The 27,096-nt window shown below is 33.0% G+C and overlaps 4 protein-coding genes and 2 pseudogenes across 8 annotated transcripts; 4 read left to right on the forward strand and 2 right to left on the reverse strand.

Annotated features, from left to right (window-relative positions):
- Positions 1-113: 113 nt before the first annotated feature.
- Positions 114-1,327, forward strand: LOC133029939 (ATP synthase subunit alpha, chloroplastic-like; annotated as a pseudogene).
- Positions 1,243-2,420, forward strand: LOC133029938 (photosystem II protein D1-like; annotated as a pseudogene).
- A 153-nt stretch (positions 2,421-2,573) lies between these two features.
- Positions 2,574-5,587, reverse strand: LOC115700510 (universal stress protein A-like protein). The gene is made up of 4 exons (XM_030628057.2): positions 5,179-5,587; positions 4,219-4,340; positions 3,043-3,161; positions 2,574-2,918 (listed from the first exon to the last, which is right to left on the reverse strand). Exons 1-4 carry the CDS (start codon positions 5,354-5,356, stop codon positions 2,810-2,812), a joined length of 528 nt encoding a protein of 175 aa, XP_030483917.2. The 5' UTR covers positions 5,357-5,587; the 3' UTR covers positions 2,574-2,809.
- Positions 5,588-11,467: 5,880 nt separating this feature from the next.
- Positions 11,468-11,986, forward strand: LOC133030586 (uncharacterized). Its single transcript, XM_061103378.1, has one exon. The coding sequence runs from the start codon at positions 11,468-11,470 to the stop codon at positions 11,984-11,986; it is 519 nt and encodes a 172-aa protein (XP_060959361.1).
- An 8,159-nt stretch (positions 11,987-20,145) lies between these two features.
- On the forward strand, positions 20,146-20,604 carry LOC133030587 (secreted RxLR effector protein 161-like). The gene has a single exon (XM_061103379.1). The coding sequence runs from the start codon at positions 20,146-20,148 to the stop codon at positions 20,602-20,604; it is 459 nt and encodes a 152-aa protein (XP_060959362.1).
- An 808-nt stretch (positions 20,605-21,412) lies between these two features.
- LOC115698633 (uncharacterized) lies at positions 21,413-26,153 on the reverse strand. Of its 5 annotated transcripts, none has more exons than XM_061102885.1 (3): positions 25,994-26,153; positions 24,922-25,578; positions 21,413-22,301 (listed from the first exon to the last, which is right to left on the reverse strand). In XM_061102885.1, exon 3 carries the CDS (start codon positions 22,266-22,268, stop codon positions 21,732-21,734), a length of 537 nt encoding a protein of 178 aa, XP_060958868.1. In that variant the 5' UTR covers positions 22,269-22,301; positions 24,922-25,578; positions 25,994-26,153; the 3' UTR covers positions 21,413-21,731. The 5 variants fall into 5 exon arrangements, with proteins under 5 accessions (XP_060958868.1, XP_030481620.2, XP_060958867.1 ...); XM_030625760.2 differs by lacking the exon at positions 25,994-26,153 and having other exon boundaries at positions 24,922-25,039; positions 25,336-25,905; XM_061102884.1 differs by lacking the exon at positions 25,994-26,153 and having other exon boundaries at positions 21,413-22,304; positions 24,922-25,906.
- Positions 26,154-27,096: the final 943 nt, after the last annotated feature.

The raw sequence follows: 27,096 nt of genomic DNA on the forward strand, positions 1-27,096 counted from the left end.
ATGCAGAAAGTTAAAGAGATTAAACAAAGAGTTTTTCCCAAGGTTCCCCTTAAGAATTAAAATTACATCCCGAGCTTACGATTGGAATCGGTTCGCCCTTGCACTATCTCAAATCTTGGATTACAACAATGTTGTATGAGAAACTCTATTCAATTTCATCCATTATTCGTGAACGTATTGAACAATATAATAGAAAAGTAAATATTTTAAATACCGGTACCGTACTTCAAGTAGGTGATAGTATTGCTCGTATTTATGGTCTTGATGAAGTAATGACAGGTGAATTAGTAGAATTTGAAGAGGGTACCATAGGCATTGCTCTGAATTTGGAATCAAGCAATGTTGGTATTGTATTAATGGGTGACAGTTTGCTGATATAAGAAGGGAATTCTGTAAAAGCAACGGGACGAATTGCTCAAATACCAGTAAGTGAGGCTTTTTTGGGTCGTGTTGTAAATGCGCTGGCTAAACCTATTGATGGTCAAGGTGAAATTTCAACTTCTGAATCTCGTTTAATTGAATCTCCTGCTCCGGGTATTATTTCGAGACGTTTCGTATATGAGCCTCTTCAAACAGGACTTATTGCTATTGATTCTATGATACCTATAGGACGTGGTCATCGAGAATTAATTATTGGGGACAGACAGACTGGAAAAACAGCAGTAGCTACAGATACGATTCTCAACCAACAAGGGCAAAATGTAATATGCGTTTATGTAGCTATTGGTCAAAAAGCATCTTCTGTGGCTCAGGTGGTGACTGCTTTACAAGAAATGGGAGCTATGGAATACACTATTGTAGTAGCTGAAACGGCGGATTCTCCGGCCACATTACAATACCTCGCTCCTTACACAGGAGCAGCTCTTGCTGAATTTTTTATGTACCGTGAACAACACACTTCAATCATTTATGAAGACCCCTCCAAACAAGCACAGGCTTATCGCCAAATGTCTCTTTTATTACGAAGACCACCGGGCCGCGAAGCTTATCCCGGAGATGTTTTTTATTTACATTCACGCCTTTTGGACTTGTTAACTCATTTCATTTATTCAAACAAAAAAAAAATAGATAAATAGAGATATATAAATAAGGGTCTAGATATATTTTTGGATGTTGAGACTGGTTGACATGCGTATATAAGTCATGTTATACTATTGAATAACAAGCCCTCAATTCTCTATCTCTATTTATCGAGAATTCATGTGCTTGGGAGTCCCTGATGATTAATGATTAAATAAACCAAGATTTTATTATGACTGCAATTTTAGAGAGACGAGAAAGCGAAAGCCTATGGGGTCGTTTCTGTAACTGCATAACCAGCACCGAAGATCGTCTTTACATTGGATTGTTTGGTGTTTTGATGATCCCTACCTTATTGACCGCAATTTCTGTATTTATTATTGCTTTCATTGCTGCCCCTCCGGTAGATATTGATGGTATTCGTGAACCTGTTTCTGGATCTCTACTTTACGGAAATAATATTATTTCTAGTGCCATTATTCCTACTTCTGCAGCTATAGGTTTGCACTTTTACCCAATATGGGAAGCAACTTCTGTTGACGAATGGTTATACAATGGTGGTCCTTATGAGCTAATTGTTCTACACTTCTTACTTGGTGTAGCTTGTTATATGGGTCGTGAGTGGGAACTTAGTTTCCGTCTGGGTATGCGTCCTTGGATTGCTGTTGCATATTCAGCTCCTATTGCAGTACACTCTTCTTGTTTTCTTGATCTACCCAATTGGTCAAGGAAGCTTTTCTGATGGTATGCCTTTAGGAATCTCTGGTACTTTCAATTTCATGATTGTATTCCAAGCTGAGCACAACATCCTTATGCACCTATTTCACATGTTAGGCGTAGCTGGTGTATTCGACAGTTGCCTATTCAGTGTTATGCATGGTTCCTTGGTAACCTCTAGTTTGATCAGGGAAACCATAGAAAATGAATCTGCTAATGAAGGTTACAGATTCGGTCAAGAGGAAGAAACCTACAATATTGTAGCCGCTCATGGTTATTTTGGCCGATTGATCTTCCAATATGCTAGTTTCAACAATTCTCGTTCTTTACACTTCTTCTTAGTTGCTTGGCTTGTAGTAGGTATTTGGTTTATCGCTTTAGGTATTAGCACTATGGCTTTCAACTTAAATGATTTCAATTTCAACCAATCTGTAGTTGATAGTCAAGGTCGTGTAATTAATACTTGGGCTGATATCATTAACCGTGCTAATCTTGGTATGGAAGTTATGCATGAACGTAATGCTCACAACTTCCCTCTAGACTTAGCTGCTCTAGAAGTTCCATCTAGAAATGGAAACGATAATAGATCCTCTCTTCTCTCTCACTTGATAACTCTTCTCTCTCTAGCTCTTTTGGAGCTCAATCTTGCTGAGGCTATTTATAGCTGACTTTGCAGTTGAGAAGTCGGTAAAGTTCGTTATATCTGTTTTGTTACAAACAGATGCAACTAACACTAAGTGAGATGAATCTAGCTGCATAAGTCCCTGCGTGCATTAAGCTAAGGGAATTTAATCCAACATTAAATCATCGAACTGATAGTAAAAAAAGATAAGTCATTTATCAAAGAAAGAATCCCAATTGCCAAACTTATCCAAGAATCACAGAACTTTGAGGAAGACGTTGTCAAATGGCCATTGCCAGTCATTGTCCTCAACAAATTCACACACACACACACACAAATGTTTACAGAATATTAGAATACAATGTTTCAACAAACAATTTTAGACTCTGTTTTTCAGTGTCTGGTGTAAATATCTATTAACATAATAGGGAACAGATTTTGGCCAGACAATCAATCATCCACCGGATCCTGAGGAGTTTCACATGCCTTGCGCTTGATAGTGATGACTGGGCATTCAGCATGTTTTACACAAAATTCGCTTACAGTTCCAACAAAGACCCTACAAAAGCAAATCGAAAGAGGCTTTACTTCGAGGAACAAGTAGACATAGGGCACTAATTTTTTTTTTTAAAAAAAGAAGTTAGTAATAATAATAACTGAATACTAAGAACTGAGATCATTACCTCTGGAAGGGACCAAGACCACGGCTGCCAACAACCAGAAGATCAGGCTGTGTACGTTTCACCTCATGGCATATCACTTCTTTGGCATCACCCCTCTTAACCCATGCTTCACAAGCAATCTTAATGCAAACCAGAATAAACAACATTAATTGTGAAATCAATCAAAAGTAATGCTGTGTTATTCATCAATCTAATCTAGGATGAAATATTGGATAATATTAACATATCTTCTATGAATGTAGCAGTGCATTCCAAGTTTAAAATAATGTGGGATTTTTCTAAAATAAAATAATAATAATTCGGGATTAATTCTCTAAACTAGATCCACATCAGCAAATCAAACTTAAGACTTCAACCAGCTAAGTTTGAGAACTTTCCTTTCTTGGAAAGTAGTTAAGTTGGTTGGTATAGAGCTTGCTATTTTTAGTAAGCTTATCTCTATATATATCATGGATCAGTTTTTAATTCTTCACAAGAAATTATGAAAAGAGTTTTTTACTAAGGGAAAGAAGATCGTTTTGAAAGAAAAGTTGTGTTGATTGAAGGTGTGTCAAAGGACTTGGGTTGGGAAGACTCAAAATATCTTGAGAGTGATCTTTGACTGTAAGAGTATATGTGTGATCTTTGACTGTAAGAGTGTGTGTATGTGTATCTGTGATCTTTGACTGTAACAGTGTGTGTATGTATATCTGTGATCTTTGACTGTCAGTGTGTGCCTCATTCATGATTCATCAGTGAATCGCTCAACTCAAATTCGATGTGTAGGCTTTTAGGCCAAAACTAGTACATCTTGATGTTTTTAGTTTTGTGTCTTTACTTAGCTGCTTTGTTCAAATGTATTTGGTTTGTTATTTGGAAGATTAAAAAAAAATCGCTTAGTACTAGCTACCATCTTTGAAGTGATCTAGAAAAATCACATTTCAAAAATGAATGTTATATCTCATGGAACTAGTTTTATTTATTTATTTATTTTTGTGTGCGTGTGTGAAGGGTATAACAACCTTCTGTTTAAGAGCATATTATTTTGGTTTTGTTTTCAATATTACTTGGTAAGTGAATTTATTTTTTCTATCATTTTGTTGCATTAATTCTTGATTGTAGGTATAAGAGTCTTGGAGTAGAAAATCACAGCTAATATGCATATGTTCGTACATATTAAAGAGTGTAGTAGTGTACCCCAATTTCATGGCATTTATCGACAAAATACTCCAGTAGATGAAGCCCTTTTGCCTTGTTTCTATTATTCAAGTTCTTAAAGTCTTCGGGTGATGCATAAATGCTATCCATGTCCTCAAAACCTGTGAAATAGAAAAAATCTCGATATGGTCAAAAGCAAAATTTCCATCTTATTTACAACATGATATTTATCAATAAACTAGAGCTATTCCACAAGAACATGAATTCAAGTGCACCAATTCAGAGACCATATTACTGCTGCTGTATGAAGCCGAAATTGTCATTTTGAGGAACAAAGGAAGACCACACACCTACTGATGTGATTATAATAATCAGAAATCAAATTCAATCATACTAATGCCAGTGCCAGTGCCAGAGACATGGATCATATTCTGAAATCAGAGTATTCTGAATGTATGACCCGCTGAGACATTATTGCTAAAGATTCAAAAATCTTCATACCACATACCTCAAATGAAAAGGCATTGCAATGTCAATAGCTAGTAGACCACCAAATTTCCATGTATATTTTACTATAAACTAAGTTTCTCTACCAATCTCATATATAGACTAATGAATGGAAGTAATCAAAATTCAAAACCCTAAATTATTCTAGCTGTGGGTACAAACAATCTCATTATCTCATTGCTCCATTCTAAAATTAATTTGAGGCCAAACCTACATTTAGGCGTCCATCAACATCAATAATCAAAAACGGACTCTGAATCAGAACCTAACATAATATCCAATCCTAATCATTATCAAATGCTAGTTAACTCTTTCAGGTTTTATACTCTGATCCGAATTTCCCTTTTACTTCTAATTCTCGTCACCCAAACAGAAACAGATGCTTACAACAAACAATAAAGAACAAACTGAATACAATAAGAAACTATATGCACATATAAATATTATTAGAGAGAGAGAGAGAGAGAGAGAGAGAGAGGGAGAAAATAGAACCGTCTTCATCAGGGACTTGGACATGAAGAAAGAGAAGCTTGAAACCAGAAAAATTAGAGCGGACGATCTTATCAACAGTCCACTCAAAAGCCCCTTTGCTGCTTATGGAAGCATGAGGATAGCCCTTGATCGTCGACTGGTTGACTGCCAGCATAACCCGAGTAGGCTCACCCTCCATTTTAACTCTTAACTGAGTTAACTCGGCTCTCTCTCTCTCTATTCGATTTGAACTACGATTCTGGAGTGGCGCCCCTCTTTATAGTTTCATATCAAAAAAAATTACAGCCACTGAGTCAGCTCTGTGCGTGTCACATCACCGACTCGTCAGCACGTTTTTCTTTTTTTGTTCTTTGCTAGCGTGAGCTTCTAGTTAATCGTTATTAAACGTCGCCGTTTCTTATAATTGGTCAGCACATTTTCTAAACATCATACATTCTACCTTAGTCCTCTAGAAAAACAATCGGTAGGATAAAATGTTTTTAGGGATTTTTCATCTAATAGTCAAAAGAAAAAAAAAATTAACAATATTACAAATATAGGGTTACTACTCAATTGTTACATTTTTATTATAATTAGGATGGTTACATTTTTTTTTACCTATAATAGTAGATTACTAATAAGTAAAATTTTCTTTTTTAGAATTAATTAATTTCTAAATAATAAAATAAATATTTAACAAGACTTTTTTTAGTAATTAAAATTTATAAATAATTTTTTTTATTTATATATAAATCCCTACTATAATTATTTTACCATTTAAGCCATTTAATTATAATATTTACAATCTTTTTTTACAAAAAGTAAACTTATTTTTATATAAATTAAAATTCTGTCCTTATAATAAATTTTTTTACAATTAGATGATGAGGCCTCAAACCTTACGAGAGTTAACAACATGTCTAATCATTGAGCTACTCTTCTTATATCTCACTCTCGAACCAGCCATCATTCCAAGACTTGCTAAGTCAAGCTGATACACTCCTGTCTTAAACCAATATTAAACAATAGAAAATAATAACAAATATTACTCTTTAGTTTAGTAATTATTAGTGTAAGAACATATTTGGTTGTTGGTGTAAAGAGTGGTGACTTGTTAAATAGAACTATTATTGGCTCACTTAACCAATTAATGAAGAATATATGAATTTCTCATTCTCTCTAGACTCTCTCATCTCTCTCAATTCTTATGTCTCAACTATCTTCTTAGACAAGCTAAAACAATAATTTTGATTTGATCATCCAATGAGAGTTTCCACAATTCCCTGCAATGAAGAACCTGTTAACATAAATTTTCGTTAACTAAATTTGAGCCTAATAGTGACAATCTCATACAAAAAAAATAAAAATAAATAAAGGCTATAAAATAAAAAGTATGAACACACAGGATTTTTTACGTGGTTTTGCAGTTAAAATTATGCATAGTCCACGAGTCAATCTTATTCAGATTTCTAATAGTTTTCTCAGAGCCTTTCTTGTATGATTTTTTTCGTCTCCTTTTGGATCTTACTTGCCACTATTTATAATTACATAGTAGGCAGTTCATTATAAAGTTGACTGTAATCTTTTTACAACAATTATCCCCTAAAATCATGGGGTTTGATTACATACACGTAGTGTAAATGCGATTATTATTTGAAAATCATATAGCTGTGATTTTCCCGCTTTTATTGGGTCAAAACAATCGTGTATTTAAACACGTCTTTAATTGTAGCGTTCTGGGATGTCTCGACAGGAGCTCGGTTCTAGTGACCGTGATAGCGAGTTGGAGCCTTTTTTTTCTTATCCTTCCGAGGTCAACGAAATACGCCTTGTCGCTTTTTTGTGACGATCGCGGTTCTTATCAACAAAGAGTTCTTCAAGGCTCATTTGAATGTTAGCTTCTGACTCGTTAGGATTGTAAGCCTCACTGAGAAGATATCTGAAGTTAACTGGGGGAAGTTACAGGAATGAACCTTCTTCCCATAGCGAGATAGACACCTCGCTTATTGGGTCTCGAGCCAACCCGACTGTTATACTTAGTTTGTACGTTATAAACTAAGTGTTTCCGCAGTCGATATGCGTCGCTTTCGTCTTCCTAGATGTACGTACTTGATGCCTCGCTAACGACATATAGTTTCTCGTTAATATACTAAGCAACAGTTTGTATATCTTTTCCTCGCATAAAACTTTACAGTCAGCGAGTTGTGAATATACTTTGCTACTTACGCAATTAAGGATTTATTCCATAAAAAGTGACATCATTGATCCGTATTTCCTTTATCTTGACACGTGTCCTCCACTAAGATGGTAGCCGAATTTTGGGTATAACATAACCTTTCATTGAAAGCATACAGAACGACACTGTAAAGGCATATGATATAATCCAAAATTAAGTAACTATTTAAAGTCGTCTGGAAAAATTTAGTATTCCTGACGGTTTAAAATCGTAAGCAAACAAAATAGACAACATTTTTTAATAAAATGCGACTTTTTAGTGGACCCTTATAGGCGACGGTTGCATATAAGGGTCCATTAAAAATCGTCACCTACTTCTCGCCACATTTCCCACGTGCCCACCAACTTTTTTTTTTTCTATTTCCCACATGCCCACCTATTTCTTCTTACCTATTTCTTCTCCATTTCACACACCCTAAAATAAAAATCTTAACTCTCCAAAACCCCACCCACGCCTCCTCACCATCGCCCTCCTCTCTCACCGTCTTCCTCCCTCCCTCGCTCTCTCTCTCTATCTCCATTTCTTCTTGTTTCTCTTGTCCATCGATCTCCACCCACCCCTCCTCATGTCGGTGTCCCTCTCATCTTCGTCTCATACGTTGGACCACCACCACCTCCCGTCCGTCTCCCTTTCTCTCTTTCTCTCTCTCCTAGCTCGGTATAAATACATTTATTTATTTATATACTTTTTTATTTATTATATATATTTATTTTATTATTATATAAATTTAATGTGTTCTAAAGTTAGTTGTTATTGTAACAAAATTAATTAGTTATTTTATTTTAATTTAGGTAAAATTATAAAACTAATGCAGGAAAAAAATGGGGGAAATGGCAGAAAAATCTGTATTTTTTTTTTTATCTTTTTTTTTTTACATTCCTAACAGTTTAAAACCGTCGCCTATAACTGGGTATAGGTGACAATTTATAATCGTGCCCTATACTATAAGCAAAGGTTTAAATCGTCGCCTATACACAGCTATAGGCGACGATTTAAATCGTCGGGAAATCCACATTATCGACGGTTTTGAACTGTCGCCTATTCTGCTCATTTTACGACAGTCGTATAGGCGACGATTATAGAAACCGACGGGAATACTTTAAACGACTGTTTAAAAACGTTGAGAAAACTCATTTTTGTAGTAGTGCATACTATCTTTTTAGTAAGATTTGACAAGTTGTATTAGTATTAACCTTTTCCACAATTCATCTCATTAGTCACAAAATCCTTGATATTGTGAAATTCATATCTATATGTTTACTCCTCTTAGGGTATTAGATTCTTTACTGTTTGGCAACTTTGTATTATTAGGAAGTAACACTAGTAGTTAATCCATGATTAGAATAATGTCAAAGGCTGTATAGAACTTTCCTTAGGCTGAATAATTATCCAGTAGCCTTTAGGGCCACTTTAATATTCAGTCTCACTGGTAGAGGTAGAGACTCTGGATAGGTTTTTACACTTCTCCAAAAATCATTGTTCCATCCCCAAAGTAAGCACCATCCCAGATTTAGACTTTCTAGCATTAATGCAAATCTAGAAAATCTGAGTTAGTGTAGTGTAAAGGGTTTCAAAAACTTTGCCCTTATAGACTAACATATATGTCCTCTTTTAATCTTAAGATTTATTTGATTGTCTTCCAATATTCCTTTCCTGGATTAAACTGATACATACTCATAACTCTCACTCAACAGCATGTGTCTAGTCTAATGTATACCAGAGTATACATGAGACCTCTCACTGTTGATGCTTAAGAAATTATTTCCTTAGATTTTGTTTTTCCTAGAATAGTTGAAACTGTTCTTTAGATAAACTCCATGCCTAGGAGTTGAATGACTTCCTATAGAGTTAGCCATTGAAAAATTCTCTAAAATCTTACAAAAGTAAGTTGCTTGCATAGGAGTAAGTAAGTTACCAAGCATACCACAGGCCATAGGTTCAAATAATCTCAAACTTATGATACTAGGATCAAGAAGTTTGCATAATTCCATTGAGTAGACCTATTATGAGAATTTCTTTTCTTGTCCTTGTAATAGAAAACTTTTAGTTGCTTTATTTGAATGGTTTTAACCATAGTTCTTTTGGCTTCAATTCTTTGTTCTTTCCAAGGACTATCTATTGCTTGTTTAAACTAACAATGAGCTATCATCACTAGTGTCTTCCAAGTCATAACAGAGTGAGTTTATAAAAAATCTCTCATTACGACGAGGTACTGTGACTTTTTGTCTAGGAACATCAGTGGTATTGTCCTTATCGGTTGTGTTAATAAAACAGAGTTAGTGGGACCATCTTATATAGAATAAGATGATAGAAAACTTTGAGATTAAATCAAATAGTATATCCTCTACTTTGCTACTTTGCTTTCATATTTAGTCATGTTCTAAGAAAAGTAGTATTTATTGAAATAAAAAATTTCTTATCTTAATGACCATAGGATGGTTCACTCCTAATCACTTTAGAACATTTATTAAACATGCAAACTTTAGTTAGTAGTTCTCTCTTTCCTTAAGTTCGTGATCAGGGCATCCTTGAATCTAGTAATGGTGTACACTAAGTTAACAACCATTCCAACATTCTAAGATTTTCTTGGGATCAGACTTAGATGGGACAACATAGAATGTCGTTTGCTATCTCTAAGGCATTTTCCTAGAAGGACTTTGACAGCTTCTAGTAACTAATCACAGACCTTTTATTTTCATTTGTATGCAACTCCAATGGGGAGGTAAGTTTGGATACAATTTGAAGTTCGACTTAATGATCTTTGAACTACATAACTAAATATTTCTCAACCCCTATCAGTCCGCAAGATCTTTTACCACTTATCTATTGGTTTTTTATGATACAAATCATGTACGCAGCAGAAGAGTTCATATTATTTGATTATCATTGTAGCATAGCCCAATAGATCTCCATATGTATGTACATTAAATCTAAACAATAAAATACAAGTTAAGAACATATTCCTCTTGATGACTATCAAGGTATCATCGAAATTTCTCGTATGTTGTATCTTTTAGTCCAGATGCTGAGGATGATGCAAATGAACTCAGACCAGTAGCTTCCAAATCAATCCTCCACACACAAGAAATAGTGTGGGCTATTAGGATAAAATGTATAATTTATTCTTGTTGAATTCTCAACACATGAGCAAGAACAATTTGAGAGAGAAAATTCTTTTCTTTTTCTCAAGTAATTTTAAAAATAATGTTGTGTAAAAGCTCTTTTAATTTCTCGAATTAAGATTTTATTTATTGTAATTAAATTCAATTAAATAAATTATTTTTAATTATTGAAATAAAAAATATCTATAACCAATTTCGGTTGCTGAAATTTATGAGAAAATCTCTCAACTACTTGAGAGAATGTCTTAATAACTTTAAAATATTTTTAATCACTTTTAAAATTTAAATATTTATTTGATTGAATTAATTAAATAAATAATTAGCCCAAAAAGATAAATCTCCATAGGTGTGTACCGTGTCTTACTTAAAACAAAGATGGTATCTTTTATCCTAACAACTTTTGTCTCAAAAAATATTGTCTCGATAAATTTTATCTTAACAATTTTCTCTTTTTTCCTATTTAATTTAAAAAATTATTTATTTATTACAAAAATAAATAATTACTATTTTTTTCAATTCAAAATTAATTTTTCTGAACAACATTATACAACTCTTTATTCCTACCCTTAACAGTGTTTCAAGGTGGCGATTCAGGGACCATGGACCTATAATTTTAACTGTAAAAGATTCTCTTGTGCTTTGGCAAAATTTGAAAGAAAGATATGACCATCAAAAAACTGTCATATTGCCAAAGACTAAGAATGATTGGTTGCACCTAAGGTTGCAAAATTTTAAATCAGTAAGTGATTATAATTCTGCAATGTTTAATATCACTTCTAAATTAATGTTGTGTGGAGAAAAAGTTACTGACTATGAAATGTTAGAAAAAACATATACTACTTTTCATGCCTCTAATGTGCTCCTGCAACAGCAATATAGAGAGCAAAATTTTAAAAAATATTCAGAATTGATTTCATGTCTTCTAGTAGCTGAGCAGAATAATGAACTTTTGATGAAAAATTATGAATCTCGCCCAACTGGGTCAGCTCTATTCCCTGAAGTGAATGCTACAATTGCTGACAATCATAATCGTAGTCGTAGTCGTGATCATAATCGAAGTAATAGACGTGGTCGTGACCATAATCAAAGTCGCGATCGCGGTCGAAGCAATGTTTGGCATCGTAATGGTCAAAATAAAAATTCATATACTCCAATGAAAAGCACAACTACTGAGAACAAGGGAAAATGTCCTCAAAATAATAATCATAGAAATTCTGAAAATTTATGTTCCAGATGTGGAATAAAAGGACACTGGGCACGTGCCTGTCGTACGACAAAACACCTTGCTGATCTTTATCAAGCATCTGTGAAAGGAAATGAGAAAATAGAAGCAAATTTTGCCTATCAAGATAATGGTTTTCTCAAAGAGCCTTTGGATATTACGCACTTAGATGTTGCAGATTTTTTTAATGAAGATCTCATTAATAACAATATGAATATCGATAATGGAGATGAGAATGTCCACAATTAGTCACTTTTCTTTGTTATGTTTTTTTTTATTATTATCATTTATTTACTTTAAGGTGTTTATTTTATTTGGTATGTTTATGCAATGAACTTTTATTATTTAAGCATTTATATTTTGAACTTATTATGTTTTTTTGTTTGGTTAATGAAGTAATGGACATTTGTCATTCTATACATGATTCTACAAATAATGGTGATGATATGTGTTTGGTGGATAGCGCAATCACTCATACAATACTTAGATGTGATAAATATTTTTCAAATTTATCAAGAATGAAGGTAAATATTAATACAATATCAGGCACTGCAAATTTAATTGAAGGCTCCAGAAGAGCCATTATATTGATGCCTAGAGGAACAAAAATTATTATAGATGATGCCTTATTATCCACCAAATCAAAAAGGAATATGTTGAGTTTCAAAGATATATGTCGTAATGGATATCACATTGAGACAATAGATGAAAATAATTTTGAATATCTTTCCATTACATCTATTGTTTCAAGAAAAAAAATGCATATTAGAAAAATTACCTGGTTTGTCTTCAGGTTTGTACGTTACACGTATAAGTATAATAGAAACTCATGTTATTGTGAACGAGAAGTTCACAAACCAGAAAAATTTATTTGTTATTTGGCATGACCAATTAGGCCATCCCGATTCAATTATGATGCGTAGAATAATAGAGAACTCACATGGTCATCCACTGAAGAACCAAAAGATTCTTTTATCCAGTGAGTTCTCATGTGCTGCTTGTTCTCAAGGAAAGTTAATCATTAAGCCCTCACCGGTAAAGGTTGGAATTGAATCCCCTAGATTTCTTGAACGAATTCAGGGCGACATATGTGGGCCTATTTGCCCACCATGTGGATCATTCAGATATTTTATGGTATTGATAGATGCATCAACTAGATGGTCACATGTTTGCTTATTATCTACTCGTAATGTAGCATTTGCAAGATTGCTTGCTCAAATAATCCGATTACGAGCACAATTTTCAAACTATGCAATCAAGACAATCCGCCTTGATAATGCTGGTGAATTTACATCACAGGCTTTTAATGATTATTGTATGTCAATAGGGATAAATGTTGAACATCCTGATGCTCATGCACATACACAAAATGGTCTAGCAGAATCATTTATTAAGCGCCTCCAATTAATCGCAAGACCATTACTTATGAGAACAAAACTCCCAATTATAGCTTGGGGACATGCTATTTTACATGCTGCGGCACTTGTACGCATTAGGCCAACATCATATCACAAATTCTCCCCACTACAATTGGCTTTTGGTCAGGAGCCAAATATTTCCCATCTAAGAATCTTTGGTTGTACAGTATATGTTCTGATTGCTCCACCACAACGAACAAAGATGGGTCCTCAAAGGAGGCTGGGAATATATGTTGGGTATGAATCTGTAATATCCTCTTTCTTGAAAGGGTAATTTTGTAATTTTTTTTCCTTTTGTCGTTACTTTGTTAATTTGCATATTAAGAAAATTTATTAAACATATGAGAATGTTGAGTAAATAATTAAATACTTGTGATAATTTAATTATTTATTTTGTGCATATTATTATTGTGGGTATAACAATAATAATTATGTGAATTTATTTTATATTATGGTGTAATATATTTGTTATATTATTATTGTCATTTTATTAGAGATATAATATAGTAATATTAATAATATTGTTATAGAATGGTGTAATTGTTACAATAAGTATTAGTAACATCCGTAACAAAATCCCGATAATTGTGGAACTATGAATCGTTCCACAAAATGAGTTTGTTACGATCTTTTATACGATTATTTTGAAGCCTAAAGACCCAAAAAAATTCGTAGGTGAAGAAGTCCTGGAAAGAGAGCGAGAGAGACCGATATAGATTTACATGAAACTTAGAGAGAGAAAGAGAAATTTTGATCTTGAAACACTTAGAGAGTTTCTGGGTTTGTTTGATCGTTTTGAGTAGCTTTTCTACGATCTAAGGAAGCTAATAGTCATGACCAAACGGGCTAAGAGCAGAGGTTTCGAAATCCACCATTTTCATGCACATTCAAGCATGTTCTTGAGCAATATCGAATTTAAACGTACTTGAACCATTTCTGGGTTTAAAGAACATTGTGTTTAAGCTTATAGGACCCCAAGAATCTGTTTTGACGTGGAGAATCGAAGCTTTAAAGCCCTGAACGAAAATTGCCATTGTTGGACTCCATTTTTAAAGGTACACCGGCAACGAAGAAGACAACGATGTTGGACCGTATTATTTGGTGATTTATGGTCGGCTTGAGGTTCTAAGCACTGCAGGAAGCTTTTCCAATCAAAATAATGCGTGAAAAGCAATTGTATAAGAAGTTGGAGGCTCGCCGTCGCCGGAGAAGAAGGGCTCACCGGCGTAACTCCGGCGAAGCTCCGATCAACACCTTCTGAGGATCTTGTTCTCAACAAAGAAACTCGGCAAGAGGTTCGAGGGAGAGAAAAGGATATACTTAGCAACTGAGGTAAGAAGAGTGGACATCTGTGCACAGGGTGTATGTTGAAACATACGACTTTATTGTGGGTTTGATGTTCATGTGTTTATGAGATTTTGTACTGTGAATTGTTGTTTACGTTAGTATTTTTAGTATGTGATAATGATAAGGCTTTTGACTGTTTGTGTGAGAATAACACTTATAGGGTAGGTTTTCTTCTGCTGGTGTGAGCATAGCACTGCAGGATATATTTTGGCTGCTTGTATGGGTTTACTTGCAGGTTATCCTATCATGGGTGAGTATAACTTGTGATAAGGGGTTGCCCTATTGGATGCCGAGTGTGAGAACAGCACGAGGCAGGGCAGGTTACACTTCATGTCTGATCAACATGAGTGGGAGTATGTTATCGTATGTGAGGACAATGTGCGATAAGATACTGTGTGTTATGTGTGTGAGTATAGCATGCATTAAGATTACACTGTGATATGATGTTATATTATATTTGAGAATAGTATGTGATATGATATGTTGGTATATGTATGCTAGCATGGTATGAATTAATTTGATGTTGTGATGTTATTATGTTTATGACTATGTTATCTAGTTGGGGGGTTATGTCCTACATAGCTCTTCTTACTGGGCGTTAGCTCACGGGTACTCTGTGTGCAGGTAAGGCAAAACTATACAGTGAGGGTGGCGAGCTCGAGGCATGGATTACATGTTAGGGGATTGTCACGATGTTTTGGTTTAAAAATATTTCATTTAAGATTGTGATTCAAATAGTTTTTGTAAGGCTTTATATTTTAAAGTTATGAATAAATAAATGTTTTGTTTTAAAAATAATGAGATCTCATGCTTAGTTATTTTTTTTTATTTATTAAAGAAGTCTTTTATTGTCTTTATCTTAAATGGTTTTAAACGGACTAGCTAGTGTGACGTCTCGGGAAATCGGGGCGTTACAATATGGTATCAGAGCAATACGGTCCTAAAGAATGTGGTTAGCCCTAACATGTAAAGTTCATTGCCACGAGACGACCTCGACTCACTGTACTGTAAGTTTTAGTTAATCGGTTCATGTTAGTTTTGCATGTTTTATGCTACGTTACATCTTGGGTGTACGAATTTAGTGTGATTAAAAATTTTCTTTGTGTTTAGAAGAATAGGTCTTAGTATTTCATCGATAGGATTATATCAATGGGATAGCTTTTGAAAAAAAAAAAAATGTTTCAAGGTGTAGCTATATTACGTAAATTAAGTTTGATTTTGATAGGTTATACTTATTTTCATAAATTAGGAGTTTAAGAGTGTATCTCAAAGAGAATTGTGATTAAATAGAGTATGACATGATAAAAACAAGTTTAGTCGTTATATTAGCATTTCTAACGAGATTGTATGTTTCAGGTTTAATAAATTAGGCTTATATAGTTATTGGTACGTTCTTAAGTTTGATATATATATATATTTTTTTTTTTATTTAAGTGTTAATGTATAGATAATTTTAAGCTCTATTATTTTATTAGAAATAACTAAGTTAAATTTTGGATCAAAGGGGAAATCTAATCATTAAGGTTATAATAGAAGAAAAGATTAAGCGAGTAAAATATATATATATATATATATATATGAGAATCAAATTAAGCGATTTTTGTCCTTATGTTATTCTTAGAGAGAGTGATTTTGATAGTAAATTTTATTCCTATTTCATTAGTTTGATGAATTAGTAAATGTTTCTTTTATAGTGATATGCATGTAGCTCATTCATGAGAGTATGTTAACTTGTGAGCTTCTAAGGCTAGATGTTGGCTAGTTCGCATGTGTAAGGATACCTTTTACAATCTTTAGCTTACATGCAGTTCATGTAATTTATAGAAGACATATGGTCTGTATGAATGACATCAGTTGTTGACGATATATTGGATCATTATGTGTAGGGCTACATTCTTAATTATTATGCTACAAAACATAGAATCAGGTAGTCTATTGATTGCATTGAATTAGATAATTTCGATGATGGAATTCATAATTTGAGAGGAACAGTTGTGTGGACTGAAAATGTAAAAGTAAATTTCGAGGACGAAATTTCTTCAAGTAGGGGATAATTGTAATATCCTCTTTCTTGAAAGGGTAATTTTGTAATTTTTTTTCCTTTTGTCGTTACTTTGTTAATTTGCATATTAAGAAAATTTATTAAACATATGAGAATGTTGAGTAAATAATTAAATACTTGTGATAATTTAATTATTTATTTTGTGCATATTATTATTGTGGGTATAACAATAATAATTATGTGAATTTATTTTATATTATGGTGTAATATATTTGTTATATTATTATTGTCATTTTATTAGAGATATAATATAGTAATATTAATAATATTGTTATAGAATGGTGTAATTGTTACAATAAGTATTAGTAACATCCGTAACAAAATCCCGATAATTGTGGAACTATGAATCGTTCCACAAAATGAGTTTGTTACGATCTTTTATACGATTATTTTGAAGCCTAAAGACCCAAAAAAATTCGTAGGTGAAGAAGTCCTGGAAAGAGAGCGAGAGAGACCGATATAGATTTACATGAAACTTAGAGAGAGAAAGAGAAATTTTGATCTTGAAACACTTAGAGAGTTTCTGGGTTTGTTTGATCGTTTTGAGTAGCTTTTCTACGATCTAAGGAAGCTAATAGTCATGACCAAACGGGCTAAGAGCAGAGGTTTCGAAATCCACCATTTTCATGCACATTCAAGCATGTTCTTGAGCAATATCGAATTTAAACGTACTTGAACCATTTCTGGGTTTAAAGAACATTGTGTTTAAGCTTATAGGACCCCAAGAATCTGTTTTGACGTGGAGAATCGAAGCTTTAAAGCCCTGAACGAAAATTGCCATTGTTGGACTCCATTTTTAAAGGTACACCGGCAACGAAGAAGACAACGATGTTGGACCGTATTATTTGGTGATTTATGGTCGGCTTGAGGTTCTAAGACCGGCAGAAGCTTTTCCAATCAAAATAATGCGTGAAAAGCAATTGTATAAGAAGTTGGAGGCTCGCCGTCGCCGGAGAAGAAGGGCTCACCGGCGTAACTCCGGCGAAGCTCCGATCAACACCTTCTGAGGATCTTGTTCTCAACAAAGAAACTCGGCAAGAGGTTCGAGGGAGAGAAAAGGATATACTTAGCAACTGAGGTAAGAAGAGTGGACATCTGTGCACAGGGTGTATGTTGAAACATACGACTTTATTGTGGGTTTGATGTTCATGTGTTTATGAGATTTTGTACTGTGAATTGTTGTTTACGTTAGTATTTTTAGTATGTGATAATGATAAGGCTTTTGACTGTTTGTGTGAGAATAACACTTATAGGGTAGGTTTTCTTCTGCTGGTGTGAGCATAGCACTGCAGGATATATTTTGGCTGCTTGTATGGGTTTACTTGCAGGTTATCCTATCATGGGTGAGTATAACTTGTGATAAGGGGTTGCCCTATTGGATGCCGAGTGTGAGAACAGCACGAGGCAGGGCAGGTTACACTTCATGTCTGATCAACATGAGTGGGAGTATGTTATCGTATGTGAGGACAATGTGCGATAAGATACTGTGTGTTATGTGTGTGAGTATAGCATGCATTAAGATTACACTGTGATATGATGTTATATTATATTTGAGAATAGTATGTGATATGATATGTTGGTATATGTATGCTAGCATGGTATGAATTAATTTGATGTTGTGATGTTATTATGTTTATGACTATGTTATCTAGTTGGGGGGTTATGTCCTACATAGCTCTTCTTACTGGGCGTTAGCTCACGGGTACTCTGTGTGCAGGTAAGGCAAAACTATACAGTGAGGGTGGCGAGCTCGAGGCATGGATTACATGTTAGGGGATTGTCACGATGTTTTGGTTTAAAAATATTTCATTTAAGATTGTGATTCAAATAGTTTTTGTAAGGCTTTATATTTTAAAGTTATGAATAAATAAATGTTTTGTTTTAAAAATAATGAGATCTCATGCTTAGTTATTTTTTTTTATTTATTAAAGAAGTCTTTTATTGTCTTTATCTTAAATGGTTTTAAACGGACTAGCTAGTGTGACGTCTCGGGAAATCGGGGCGTTACAGAATCTCCATCTATCATTAAATATCTCGAACCCACAACTGGAGATATATTTACAACACGTTTTGCTGATTGTCATTTTGATGAGACAAGTTTCCCAGCTTTAGGGGGAGGGGAAAAGAAACAGCTGGAAAAAGAAATTATATGGAATGCACAATCATTATCTCAATTTGATCCTCGTACAAATCAATGTGAACTTGAAGTTCAAAGAATAATTCATTTGCAAAATATTGCAAATCAATTACCAGATGCATTCACTGACCCAAAGAAAATAACCAAATCACATATTCCAGCTGAAAATGCTCCAATTCGAATTGAAGTCCCAGAAGGACAATTAATTAATGATTCTAAAGCACGTTTGAAACGTGGTAGACCAGTCGGTTCCAAAGATAAAAATCTTCGAAAAAGAAAGGGAGCAAATAATCAAGATGGCCCTAATGAAGAGGCTAAAAATTTTGAGGAAGATGTTGACATAAACAAATCTCTTGAAGAGATTCAGGTACCTGAAAATATTAGAAATAATGAGATCTCAATAAATTATGTCAATACAGGAAAAGAATAGAACCGACTCGAAGTAATTGTCGACAATATTTTTGCTTATAATGTAGCGCTAGAAATTGTAAATGAAAGCGAGGATCTTGAACCTAAATCTATCAAAGAATGTCAAAATAGAAAAGACTGGCCAAAATGGAAAGAAGCAATTCAAGCAGAATTGAATTCACTTGCTAAACGCAAAGTATTTGGACCTATAGTCCAAACACCTGAAGGTGTGAAACCCGTTGGATACAAATGGGTATGTTTACGTAAAAGAAATGAGAAAAATGAAGTTGTGGGATACAAAGCAAGACTTGTAGCTCAAGGTTTTTCTCAAAGGTCAGGTATTGATTATGAGGAGACATATTCTCCTGTGGTGGATGCAATAACATTAAGATATTTGGTTAGCCTGGCTGTGAGTGAAAAACTCGATATGCAATTAATAGATGTAGTCACAGCTTATTTATATGGATCACTAGATAGTGATATTTATATGAAGATCCTTGAAGGATTTAAGATGCCTGATGCATATAATTCAAGCAATCGAGAAATGTGCTCAATTAAATTACAAAGATCATTGTATGGATTAAAACAATCAGGATGCATGTGGTACAATCGACTTAGTGAATATTTATTAAAAGAAGGATATAAAAATGATCCTATTTTCCCATGTGTTTTTATAAAAAGTTCAAGAGTTTGTTATCATTGCTGTATATGTTGATGATTTGAATATTATTGGAACTCCTGAAAAACTTTCAAAAGCTGTGGAATATCTAAAGAAAGAGTTCGAAATGAAGATTTAGGAAAAATAAAATTTTGTCTTGGTCTACAAATTGAGCATTTAAAATGTGAAATTTTCATTCATCAGTCAACTTATACTGAAAAGATTTTGAGACGGTTTTATATGGATAAATCACACCCATTAAGTAGCCCAATGGTAGTTAGGTCACTTGATGTAGAAAAAGATCCTTTTTGACCTAGAGAAGAACATGAAGAGCTCCTTGGTCCAGAAGTACCATATCTTAGTGCAATAGGAGCATTGATGTATCTTGCTAATTGTACAAGACCTGATATAGCTTTCTCTGTCAATTTATTAGCAAGGTTTAGTTCTGCTCCAACATATAGACATTGGAAAGGGATTAAGCACATACTCCGCTATCTCCAGGGTACTATTGATAAAAGATTATTCTATTCTAATAATTGTGGGTCACAACTTATTGGTTACGTAGATGCAGGATATTTATCTGATCCACATAAAGCCAGATCTCAAACTGGCTATTTGTTCACTTGCGGTGACACTGCTATATCCTGGCGGTCAACAAAGCAAACTCTGGTGGCTACTTCCTCAAATCATGCTGAGATACTTGCAATTTACGAGGCAAGTCGAGAATGTGTTTGGTTAAGATCAATGACACAACATATTCGAGGAACATGTGGATTAACATCTAATAAAGAAATACCAACAATTCTCTATGAAGATAATGCTGCTTGCATCGCTTAACTTAAAGGAGGGTACATTAAAGGAGACAGAACTAAACATATTTCACCAAAATTCTTCTTTACACATCTTCAAGAAAATGGTGATATCGATGTCCAACAAATTCGATCAACTGATAATCTTCCAGACTTATTCACGAAGTCATTACCAACATCAACTTTTGAGAAGATGGTTCACAAGATTGGAATGCGTCGATTAAAGGATCTCCATGAATGCCAAAATGAAGGGGAGTAATTTCATACTGCACTCTTTTTTTCTTGACCGAGTTTTGTCCCACTGGGTTTTCTTGGCGAGGGTGAGGCAGTTATTATGGACATCCAATGGGGAGTGTCATAAATATTATTAATTATGTGGATGTCCAAATCTTTTACCATTAATGTAATTAACATTCTTTTTTTCTTAGTTTCCATTTTTCTTAGTTTCTTAATATTTGAGTCTTGTATGTGTATAAATAGGAGATCACTTATTGGAATAAAATAAAAATGATGTCTATCTTCCTAAAAAATACTATTAACAATTATGGCTATTAATCAGCTATTTAAATTCTAAAGAAAATAAAAATACTAATCTGACACAAAATATACATAATGAAATATAATCTACAACATAATACTAATCAGCTATTAATACCTTCAACAATTTGAAAGATTATTATATAGAAAAAGAAAGATTCTTAAACACCTCACCTATTTTTTTTGATAGATTTCAATCAAATATATATAGTATTAATTCAATTACTAACCTATTATCAGGGGTTAATTAAGTTTGATCACAATTAGCAAAACGAATCAACTCAATTACGCAAGTTCTCACACTAATACCGCCAAATAAATAAGATGGATATGGGTTTTTATTTACAGTAAAGCCACACAAACACATCAGAGAACGACAGAATGTGTGTTGCCTTCGTTTGGTGACTGGTTCTTAGCTAATTCAACCATTCTTCCACAACAATACAAAAGAAAGTCATCCAAAACTTTGCCACTAATAATAACCTTTCAATTTTCAATTGGTAACTTTTCTCTTTTCCCAATTACCCAAGTGAAAAGGGTAAAATAAAAAAAAAAAATAAAACTAAAAAGAAATTTTTTTTTACACATTGTTTCGTAATCGTACTAATGTAATATTCCCTAATTGCCCTTAACCTGAGAAGGTTGAATCCCACTGAAGGAGACTCTGCCAAACCCCAAATGACCAACCTGATACAATTCCATCCAAACACTGTCCTCAACGGTGTCGTTTTTCTCCCCCGAAGACGACGAAATCTCCATTATACCCTCCTCTCTCCACCACCTCTCTCCACCAACGACACTACCATCACTGTCGTTATATTGATGACCTTTCTCGCATTTACTCTTATTCTTATTCTTCTTCTTCTTCCATCGTCTCAAACATTTCTTCCCAACTGCCCAAGGCACCTTCACAAAAGCGAAAGTGAAAAAGTTGATCACCGCCAAGGGACAGCAGCAAAGAGCCACGCAATCGGCTATGAGCGCCGCCGCACACGATCGGCATGAGTTGCCGGAGCACTTGATCCGATCTCCGCCATCTACCTGATCCGTTTTCCCTTCCGTCTTTCTCGAGTGATTCCGGCTCCTATTCCCATTCTTACGTGAAACCCGAGGTGGTTGTGGGCAGTTACTCTTGATATTTTTATCTTCTTCCATTAATTTTTTTTTGTTGACTTCAAACTCCAAAACCTACTAAATTATTTAATAAAAGAAAATAAAAAGAAAAAAGTCTGAGTCTCAGCATATTCAAAGGCTTTTTCTTATAAGTTTATACGTAAAAAGAAATAAAATGGAGAATAAAAATAATGATTTTTTAATTTTATAACTTTCTACATGCATTTTAATTAGCGAGTGAATCCCAAAAGGGTAAGATCGTCCATGAATGTTTTCTTGTGTACTATAGAGGAAGACAACATTCACGGGCTTTAAATCTGGTCAACCGAGCCCAACAAGAATGGATAATATAAAAATATTAATATTATTAATCTTACTATTATATTGGTTGATGAGAAATTGGTACTTGTAGCTAAATACACACTAAAAAATATGAGACAACTAAAAACTTACCACATCTGAGATGAGATTCCTTAGACCATTGACCGGGTGTAATTAATCATAACATTATATAGAGTTTTTATTTTAATATATGTTATTTCAAACTATAATAATAATAATCTAATTCTATACAAACTATATTTGTAACATTAGATATTATGAAAGATAATATATAAAATAATATCTCTAAATGGGCCCAACCCAATAGCCGCTAAATTGAGAGGGGACACGACTTTCTTTTGTCCCATACAGCAGAGCAATGGTCTGGGTAAGTAGACTTGAAATGAACTGAAAGTGGTCCTCATATATGATTCTAGAGACTTGGCTCAAGAGTTTCCACCAAAAGAAGACAATGGCAGTATTTTTCTTCCTTTTATTTTATTTTCTTGTGGCCAATAACAAACATGCCATTCTAGTTTGGTAATTTGTATTTGCATGTGCTTTTAATCAAGAATATGTACTTGGAGGGGTAGTTTTGGAAAAGCAAGTTTAGATGGAAAGAATGAAAAATGTTGAGCTTGAAAATAGGAGGGTGAGTTAGACAATACAAGGTAGATAGACTAGGACTAAGTTGATGAAACAATTTTCACATATACACACAAATATATATATATATATATATATATGAAGATATAAAAAATTACAATTAATGCTTCCCAACAAAAAAAACAAACTGTCCTCTATATACGAAATGAGTTGTCAAAACAATTTATTAATAGTTCTATTTTACATACTAGACCATTCATCCCTTATACCTTAACAACGAGTTGGCTATGTACTTATATATTATGATCACATACTTAAGCTCCCCTTTACATAAATATTATTGGGTTTTGCTTATTAATGATTCTTGTTCAATGGAAACCACTTTTTTGAAAATGCTTTTTCTCATAAGATGACAAGTGGGAAAACCTATAAGAAAGTTTGGCCTAAAGCTATAGAAAGTTACTCGGATAGGGTTGGTTATAGAGGATGACAAAGGTAAAGGTTACAATCCCATCATTTTCCTAATTGTTGAAAGGTCATGGATGTCCCCTGAATACACTGTCCAAATCAAAATCATGAGATCTAGATTAAAGATGATGGTGAGATGATTCTTAATTAGACAGGATAAATATTTCTATTTTTTGCTTTAACTTAGACTTTAAAGTAGATTGAGAGTAATTATCAATGTCTACTTTAATTAATTAATTAACCAAAAATATTGTGTGGTGTGTAGTAGCTAGCTCAAAAAACCCTTTTTTTCCCTAAATCATGACAAAAGGGGTAAAGCTTTTTTTTTTTTGGTCCACATGGGTTGTAGTTATGTAGTCAAACTAAAGGGTACCCAATCACATGGCTCGTGAGAAGTATATGGGGAGTTGTAGGAGGCAAACTTCAAATAAAAGAAGTAAAAAAACACTACCACTTGTACAAGTGTATACAAGTTACATTACACCTCTAGTTTAATATTGTGAAGAGCTATTACATGCTAATAGAATAATGTATATAATATATATGTGTTTAAAATATTTCACATTTGATCAAAGTTATATTTTTCTTGTATGAAACTTACAAGAACATGAGCATTTGAGTTTGGTTGGATCACTGGGATCAGAACTCAAATTTTCAACCTTAGCTTTATACTATGTACTAAAAATAGCACATCCCATCACAACAACTAGTATTATTGTAGACAGTAGTCTTTACTATATATCAATCAGACATTGCTTGACTCATCATGCCAGTCCAACCTCCAATCAATTCAATATATTGTCTGTATTCCTAATCTATACATGTATATATATATACATTTATGTATGTATGTATGTACATATATATAGTAAATAAGAGAGACTAAATGTGTTTTAATAATGAGTGTCATGTTATAAGACATGGATAATGATAGTGGAAGAGAAAGAGTTATGAATTCTAATATATATCTATACTTTGCCAAAAAAAAAAAGAATTCTAATATGTATGACAGCAGTAACTGATATACGATACTACATAATGACAAGTAGTACTGAAACTTTATTGGCTATAGGAATAGGAACTAGCTAGGTAGCTAGACTCATTATATAGTTTTGAGTAAGATCCGTACGTTTGTTAATCCAAATGAAAAACATTTAAAGCTTGCATTGCATGTGTTTCAGAAAACTATATATCAGATTAGAAAGCGTATATATGTATATGTAATTAATTTATATACATTGCAAAAGCAGCAGAGAAAACCATGTAGAAGAAAGAAGAAGAAAAACTGAAAAGAACTCACCTTTGAAGGTTTGAATATATGGTGATCGAGACAGGTAGAACCAAAAACAATGTGGTGGGTGGGTGGGTGGGTGGTCTCTCTGTTCGATCCAAAGGGCAATTCTGTAGCTGTAAGATCTCTATTCCAGTAATAAGAAAGAAATTAAATAGAGGTTTTGATCTAATCTGACTGTGTAGGAATTACTCTTTCTCTCTCTCTCACTCTCTGTCTATCTTTAAATATATATAATTAATTGTATAGTAAGTTAAAAGAATACCTTTTAATTCAATTCAATCTAAAATATATATAAGAAAAGAATATTAAATTAAATAGAGTAGTAATAGTAGAGATAGAGTGTAGTATATATAAAATGAATTAATGTAGATGTGTTAAGAAAGAGGAAGAATCTGATTTGAGCAGTGGTTTGAGGAGTACCGATGACAGCGAATATAGGGAAGTGTTCCACAACCACAACTACCGAGCCCAACAAGACCCTTTTCTCTTTCTCTTTCTCACTTCTCTTGGTTTTTTCTACTCTTAGCTTCTGTTAATTTGTAAAATTTTGAAACATTATACATAAACACAGTGTGTGTGTATATATGAATGATGAGTCACGAACGCACGCACGTGAGAGGAAGAGGCAGAGAGCACGTGCAGACCCCAGTCCCAGAGATTAAACTAAACAAAAAGCAGAGAGCAGAGAACAGTGAGCAGTGAGTACTACTACTACTAGTAATAGAGAAAGAGTAGAGTGTAGAGAGGATCACGGTGTGTGTCATTTACGTTGTGGCTTTCCACAAAGCCTGTACCCAAACTCTTTTTTTTTTTTTTTGAGTCAGATATTATTCTAACTTTTATGTATATATAAAATATATAATATTGTATGTGAATGTGTGGTAGTATTAATTTGTGTGTTTCCTTTGTCTATTGTTTGACTCTCGAAAACTTTCATCTTTGAATTCGAGAGGATCTATTCTCGATCTTATTAAACTAATCAAAAGCTGACATGTCACCGCCCTAATGAAGAAGAAGAAGAAGAAGAAAAAAATTGCATTGATGGGAATCATAATCATGTTGAGTTAGAAATAGTTACCTTTATTATGAATTGAGACTTGAGTGTAGTTGTTGTTTTAACTTGTAAACGAAGAAGCCGAATCTACAAGTACGCTAGCTACGAATTATTTACCAAAGATGATAACAACATAAAAACCCTAGACGACTACGAATCTCATCATAATTATTGTATTTATAATGATACATCGATCATAGATATTTATGGTGGATCTTCCGGATATTCAAATTTTGAAATTAAATTTAAAATAATATAATATATGTATAGATTTAAGCATTTCACCAATTACTAAAAAATATATAACATTATGAGAATTTTTTTGAATTGAATTATTGAAATTATAAATATATATACTAGTACTAGTTAATGTATATACTAATTAATATTACATGTAAATAATTATTTTTTTACTTTTTGTGTGAGTTACTTTAGATTTTTTATTTTTCTAATTATTTATTAATTATATTTTATATTTTTTAAGTTATTATTAATGAATAAAATATTTTTAAAATCTAAAATGATAAAATAGAAATTTAAATTTATAATTTTAAAATATTTATTATGATATCACTTACATATATTTAGTTGATATCTTTTATAAAATTAAATTCATACATCATAAATATTTTTAATAATATCTATTAAATCTAGTTAATTAATTGGGATAATTTTTTGTTTTCTTTATGTTAATTGACAAAAACAAACACATCAAACAAATTAAAACAAACAATTTATTTAGTTGAATGATACAATAAAAATAAAAAATATATATAATTTTAAAATCTATGTAAATATTTAAATTAAAAATCTTTTTAGCTAACAAAATTAAATAAATAAATAAATAATAAAAAACCACAATTTTTGGATTTGATTTATTAAGAATATGTTGAACACTACAAACTACAAAATTTAATATCATGTGAATAAAAAAGTTACAATATATTTAAGGAAAAAACTATATATTTTAGCTATGTAAATTGAGACATAAAAATATATTAAATCGTTTTCATCACCGTATAACACTTGTAATCGCTACAAAATACTCAAATCATTATTATCACCATACCTCACTTATAAATCGTTTAATTTTGCTATTATTGTATTGTAATCGATGCTACATTTAA

This window comes from Cannabis sativa, chromosome 8, assembly GCF_029168945.1.
Source record: "Cannabis sativa cultivar Pink pepper isolate KNU-18-1 chromosome 8, ASM2916894v1, whole genome shotgun sequence".
NCBI classification, from domain to species: Eukaryota; Viridiplantae; Streptophyta; class Magnoliopsida; order Rosales; family Cannabaceae; genus Cannabis; species Cannabis sativa.

Coding starts and splice junctions, on each gene's coding strand:
- LOC133030586 (XM_061103378.1), top strand. CDS start 11,468: ATGAAAAATTATGAATCTCGCCCAACTGGGTCAGCTCTATTCCCTGAA.
- LOC115700510 (XM_030628057.2), bottom strand. CDS start 5,356: ATGGAGGGTGAGCCTACTCGGGTTATGCTGGCAGTCAACCAGTCGACG. Junction 4,341..5,178: donor CCAAGTCCCTGATGAAGACG/GTTCTATTTTCT, acceptor TCTATTTCACAG/GTTTTGAGGACATGGATAGC. Junction 2,919..3,042: donor GGTCTTGGTCCCTTCCAGAG/GTAATGATCTCA, acceptor TTGCTTTTGTAG/GGTCTTTGTTGGAACTGTAA.
- LOC115698633 (XM_061102885.1), bottom strand. CDS start 22,268: ATGGAAGAAGATAAAAATATCAAGAGTAACTGCCCACAACCACCTCGG.
- LOC133030587 (XM_061103379.1), top strand. CDS start 20,146: ATGTATCTTGCTAATTGTACAAGACCTGATATAGCTTTCTCTGTCAAT.